At 41.6% G+C, this 6,555-nt stretch overlaps 1 protein-coding gene across 1 annotated transcript in view; it reads left to right on the top strand.

Annotated features, from left to right (window-relative positions):
* Positions 1-2,337: 2,337 nt before the first annotated feature.
* The window catches only part of actc2 (actin, alpha, cardiac muscle 2), a 5,110-nt gene continuing 892 nt past the window's right edge, over positions 2,338-6,555 (top strand). The window contains exons 1-6 of the mRNA XM_079527131.1: positions 2,338-2,471; positions 2,967-3,095; positions 3,567-3,762; positions 4,231-4,392; positions 4,787-4,978; positions 5,649-5,830. Coding sequence (XP_079383257.1) covers positions 2,343-2,471; positions 2,967-3,095; positions 3,567-3,762; positions 4,231-4,392; positions 4,787-4,978; positions 5,649-5,830 — 990 coding nt within the window. The 5' untranslated portion in view covers positions 2,338-2,342. The remainder of the gene's footprint in view (positions 2,472-2,966; positions 3,096-3,566; positions 3,763-4,230; positions 4,393-4,786; positions 4,979-5,648; positions 5,831-6,555) is intronic.

Raw genomic sequence — 6,555 nt, 5'->3', positions numbered from 1 at the left:
CAATATTTGCAAGGTAGTGGAGTAGAAGTAAAAGTATTGAAAAATGTAAAACACTGTACTTGAGTAACTGTACTTAGTTACTTTACACTGCCTATAGTGGATATAAAGGCATCATCTCACCTATTTGTTCCTCGCTTTGATAAAAAACAAAAACAAAACGTTGCCAGCTGTTTCACACACGTACACACACACAAACACACACACACATGCACACGCACACTCAGCAGTGTGAGTGCAGGACTAGGAGACCCCAGCACAGCTGAGCTGACAGATGCTCAAAGACAGAATGTGGGTGGGCTCTGTGTAAAACACTGGTGTCTGTGAATTACCTCACCCACTCAATTGGTTGTGTGACTCATAGTCAACGGTCACAGGGGGGGGTCAAGCCTGCTTGTGCTTGCCACAGTAACAGGAATACATTTACACCTACAGTATTCTATATCAAAGAAATTAGTGTCAAGTACCTAGATACTTAGTTAGGACTAATACAGGAACAAATACTGTAGGGCTGTGCCTGTGGATATATGATGAATTCCTGTTCTGTTCTTTGACTATATAGAAGTGTCTATTTGTACGTCTCTAAATGTTTTGATGAATTGAACATGGTGGACCCTCTTGTAAACAAGTGTAATGCTTAATTGGGTCGTCCACTCACAGTTAACAGTCTTTGTATTGAGTTTGTGCTTGAAATGTACTGTAATTCTGCAAACTGTTAATAAATATTTCAATCAATCAATGGACTACTTGCTATATAATAGTCTAGAGCTGGGGATGTGAAACTGACACAATAAACATTTATTGTTTTCAATTAGGCAATACATCCATTTTGGAAAGACATTTGTTCTCTGATTGTCAGTGACGTGTCCCTATTATGATATTAAATGAAAATGTCAAAGCATTTCAATATTTTCAAAAACAGTGATACGTTGCAGATGGGCTATTTAGCTTTTTGTCGTACAATGAAGTATATAGGGAGGGCATACGTTTTTATAGATTAATATTGCATACTTTTTCAACTATTACTGTTTAAGCTGGACATGGCTCGTAGCTATAGTAGCCTAATAATAATATAATAATAATATATTCAGCATGGTGATGTAGCCTACATGCAGCAATCATTTTAGTGGACATATAGCCTATACATTTTGGCCCAAATCATTATAATCAGAGCATGTGACATGCTACCAGGGCAGTGTGTTGACCTTTGACTGGTTTCTATAATACTGGGATATATCACTAATTATCAGTAAAATGACAGGAGAGTCCATTCCATGGTCTACTACATGTATGTATACATTACATTCCACTCTGAATCCAAAGATTCACACACAGGCGACAATACGCATCCCGTCAACTTCCTGGGCATGACATTAGCAAGATGCTTGAAACCTTATCCCACGAATAACATTTGCTTTGGGGTCCGCCCGCTCCTACTGGGGTGTTGAAAACGGAGAAATGCCTGGCCCTCTTCGCACCATCACAACCCAACACCCTTCCTCCGCATGCATGGGCCCACTCCATACATGGGCGTCAAGGAGGCTCGGTGCCGGAGGGGCCTCCCCACAGCCCTGCTCTTTGCAAGCTCTTCCATTCATGGAGACTCGGCTCAATGGCACAGGGGGGTCACCAAATAAGGGAAGAGGGGCGCGTCTGGAGTGCGTAGAGGCGGCAACATGTGGAGGAGGGCTATAAATTGGTGTCAGCCAGTCTGCATTCTCTACCACACTACTGTACTCTCTCAGTCTCTCTCTGCCACTACTTCTCAAGACAGCAACAAGCTCTGGTGAGTAGCATATTGATGAACTTAATACATTATCTGCCGAGGACGTGCACACTGGACTACCTGGAGACGCAAACATGGGATTAACTTCTATTTGGAACTTTTGATATGGGTTTTTTCATGTTTGAATGTCGGGTATTTTACAATAGACTATGTCTACTATGGATGGATTAGGTTACTGACAAATGGACACCAGTCTATTCCTATCCTACCTACAGTATGAGACTTACTGTATCAGCTGTAAAAGCTAGGTTTTTTGTTGGTAGTGGTGGCACCATCATTAACTTGCATACTGGCATCACTGTTGTCCTGGCCTACCCCAACCCTATTCTGGGGGCGTTCATTTGGCCAAAATAGCAGATCTACAAGCTCACAACCATCACAATATGTGAGCCTGTAGATCTGCTCTATTCAGTGAAGAGATTTAGTGTAGAGGTGATTCCAACTGTAGTCATGTTAGTCATGTTTAGGATAACATGTAATTTCGTTTTTTTTGTAAAACATTTTTTCTCTGTCTGATAAATTTAATACACCTTGTCCCAACAGAAACCCAGCTGACATCATGTGTGACGATGATGAGACTACCGCTCTTGTGTGTGACAACGGCTCTGGCCTGGTGAAGGCTGGCTTCGCCGGAGATGACGCTCCTCGCGCCGTGTTCCCATCCATCGTGGGCCGCCCTCGTCACCAGGTACGGCTTTGCACAAACTTTAGCCTTTTGAGTGATTAAAAAGTTATTGATTTATATGTCGCCGTAGGAAAAGGACTTTGATACATTTTGATACATACAAATAATAGCGTGGGGCTAATATTTGACTTGGCTTTTGTTCAGTGGTTCCCAAGTGTTTTAGCTCGAAAGAGAGACCCAAACAGAAAGTAGATGTTTGCCCGTGATCCAAACTAGTGAAAATGGCAAATCTACAAGCTCACAACGCGTCGTTTTGTGCCACTTGTGAGTGTGCAGATCTGGTATTTTCACTACTTCTTAAATGTTTTTATTTTATTTTTGGAAACTATTTGTTTTTAATTGATGAAATATTGTGACTTGAGATTTTGAAGTAAACAAAATAATGGGATACTCACGACCCATAAAAGTTGAGCCGCGACCCAAACATGGGTCCCGTCTTTAGACGTGTCTTTAGATGCTTTAGATTTGTAATGAGACACCTCCCTTCTCTCCCCACAGGGTGTCATGGTGGGCATGGGGCAGAAGGACTCCTACGTGGGGGACGAGGCCCAGAGCAAAAGAGGTATCCTGACCCTGAAGTACCCCATCGAGCACGGCATCATCACTAACTGGGACGACATGGAGAAGGTGAGCATCCATGTTATATGGCCATGACGCTGTACTCAAAATAGCAGAACTAAATCGCACTGGGGCCCTAGTCTTTTTTGGCTTTTTTTTGACAGACGTTGCCCCACCGAAAGAAAGACATGGCACTCAGACGTCAACGAAAATAACTTCAGACTTTAGAGGAAAAGCAGGGCCATGCATTTATTATGAGTCTGATAAAAATATCACTCGGTAGTATAAATCATGCTTAGAAGTCCTAGGAATCTGGGGCTCTGTAGTCAGATCCTTAGTCAATTTCCTGTGGTTCTAAACTAAAGGATAATAATGGATTAATTCCATATTGGGAATGAGGACACTAGCTGTGAATAATATGAATCAAAAGGCATTGATCATCTAACCTCATGATAAGGAGCTGTATTGAGCCTTTTTTCTTTATTATTATTTTTGCTTAATTGCCTTTACAAATCCCTCTGCCTCTCCTCAACTCCTCAGATCTGGCATCACACCTTCTACAACGAGCTGCGTGTTGCCCCTGAGGAGCACCCCACCCTCCTCACTGAGGCCCCCCTCAACCCCAAGGCCAACAGGGAGAAGATGACCCAGATCATGTTCGAGACCTTCAACGTCCCGGCTATGTATGTGGCCATTCAGGCCGTGCTGTCTCTCTACGCCTCCGGCCGTACCACAGGTGAGACCAGATGCTCTAACTGTAGGAGTTATATACTCAGGCTCGAGGCAATGGCTTTTTTGTCCACTCATCCAGAGCAGCTATAATATAATATGTAATTGCAATATTGCCTAGTCTTTATAATGCAGTATAGTTAGTCATAGTTATATTAGGTCAAAGACAAAGTTGTAATGTAATTGCTGCTACACTGTTATTATGGAACCAAACCTCTTCTGTACTCAAGCATACGATATGTTGAATGTTGAGTTTTAATGCATGAAAACAAAACATTATTCTTCAGATCTTTATCATTATAAGATATCATTATATGATAAAGATGCAGAATTATATCATACAGAATCATTCATCCAAAGCCATTGGAGTACCGTCTCTTGGTCTTAGGATGAGAATTTGATGAAGACCTGTTATCATTCTGAACTGAACTGGCTGCTGTCGATAGAGCTGAAATAACCATGAGTCCTTCAATAGGTATCGTTCTGGACTCTGGTGATGGTGTGACCCACAATGTGCCCATCTATGAGGGTTATGCCCTGCCCCACGCCATCATGCGTCTGGACCTCGCTGGTCGTGACCTCACCGACTACCTGATGAAGATTCTGACTGAGCGTGGCTATTCCTTTGTCACCACTGGTGAGTAGTAGCACATAACAGTTTTACTACGACAAACTCTGAGCCTTTTGTTTATTGTGACGGCCCCTCCATGCAATTATCCAGTATCCATGTAGCATCTCAATTATATCACCATTTAACGACATGAACCCTACTATCCCTATTCTGGGCATGTGTTAATTAGTGAACATAGGCAAAATTGGATGTGCAATACTGTATGGCAAAAATGTGCAAGGACTTGAGCATATATACATAAATGAGTCATTTAACCCAATCAAATGTGCAAAGGAGAACTTAATTTGGGTTGTCTTCAAGTACATAAATGCTGGACCTGATCATCTTTTAATAGACTGTCTGAAACCTATGTGAAATTCTTGCCTGTCCATTAAACACTCCCGTGACCTTCCCCCGACAGCTGAGCGTGAGATTGTCCGCGACATCAAGGAGAAGCTGTGCTACGTGGCTCTGGACTTTGAGAACGAGATGGCCACGGCCGCGTCCTCCTCCTCCCTGGAGAAGAGCTACGAGCTGCCCGACGGCCAGGTCATCACCATCGGCAACGAGCGTTTCCGCTGCCCCGAGACCCTGTTCCAGCCTTCCTTCATCGGTGGGTGGCTGACGTTGTGTGTTTGGCACCCTGCTGCTGACAGAACCTCCTCTGAACTGAGCTGAGAACACATCCATCACACCGCATCACATCAACATATTTATTCCTCCTCACCTGTGGTGGAAAGTAACTAAGTACATTTACTCAAGTACTGTACTTGAGTATAATGGTGGAGTACTTTTGCTTCTAGTACTTTATTTCCAATTTTCAATACTTTTACTTCTACTCCACTGCATCTCAGAGGCAAATATTGTACTTTTACTCCACTACCCTTTTAGTTACTTTAGTTACTTTGTAGATTGTAATTATTATTACAAAACATACATTAACTATTAAACTATTTAAACTATTTGAAAATTGATGATTTTCAGGCTCACAACACGTCACGATGCAACGCGTTGTGAGCTTGAAGATCTGCTATTTTCAAAATATTTGAATACATTTTATACATAATGATACCTTGTAAAACAGGGCATTTTGCACAATGAGTACTTTTACTTTTGGTACCAATACCAATGGTAATATACTCAAGTACATTTTTATTCCAGGACTTCTAATTGTGTTTCTACATTACCGTATTGATACTTTTACTTAAGTAAAGAAATTGAGTACTTTTTCCCCCACCACTAGCTGTTCCTCACAATATACTTTACCCCTCTTCTAACCACAGGCATGGAGTCTGCCGGTATCCATGAGACTACCTACAACAGCATCATGAAGTGTGACATCGACATCCGCAAGGACCTGTACGCCAACAACGTGCTGTCAGGCGGCACCACCATGTACCCTGGTATCGCTGACCGCATGCAGAAGGAGATCACTGCCCTGGCGCCGTCCACCATGAAGATTAAGGTGCGTGGATCTGCCACTGCTGTGTGGAACTGAAAGCTATAGGAGGCTTAGAAGCACACTAACTTTATTCACTATAAGCAACTGTTTCATAGCCAATCATTTAGAGATGCTTATTTGGGGGTCCTCTTTGATTCTTGCAAAATCTGAACTTATTTTAATGAATAAAACGTTATTTCAATGTCATGAAAGCTAGCATCCCTATTCTGGGGTGAACATTCTGCAAAAATTACAGATTTACAAGATTTTAAGATTATTTTTTTCAGAAAAAGGAAGGGACTAAGTATATACAGTAGAACATTTATTTAACCAGTAAAAATACATTTGCAAGAATGCCAAGAGGCAGACTTGTGTAAAGAATAGACACTACCAAAAGTATTATGCACATAACAGTCACCAGCCACATAAATACAATTTATGATAAAAGCAAAGCAATGATAAAACACCAGTAAAATAAAAATAAACGTCAAAGCAGGAACAGCTTGTGGCGAGAACTTCCGCTGTAATCTTTTTAAAAGTCCTAAAATGAGATCAAGGAGTCTGTATTGAAGGTCTTTCCAAGCCCATGGGCCAAAATAAAATAGGCTTCTTTTGCCAGCCTTTGTTCACAAATGGGGCACAATATAGCACAGCCATGCGTTTGATCTGAGGTTGAGTATGTTTTTGATCAACTGAAACAATACAAGAGGGGAGATTACCAATAATATAGCATGTTAAATAAAGATGTA

The sequence above is a fragment of the Electrona antarctica genome (genome assembly GCF_951216825.1).
Source record: "Electrona antarctica genome assembly, chromosome: 17".
NCBI classification, from domain to species: domain Eukaryota; kingdom Metazoa; phylum Chordata; class Actinopteri; order Myctophiformes; family Myctophidae; genus Electrona; species Electrona antarctica.
Note: the sequence above shows the minus strand (reverse complement) of the source record. Positions and strands in the feature narration are given on the sequence as shown.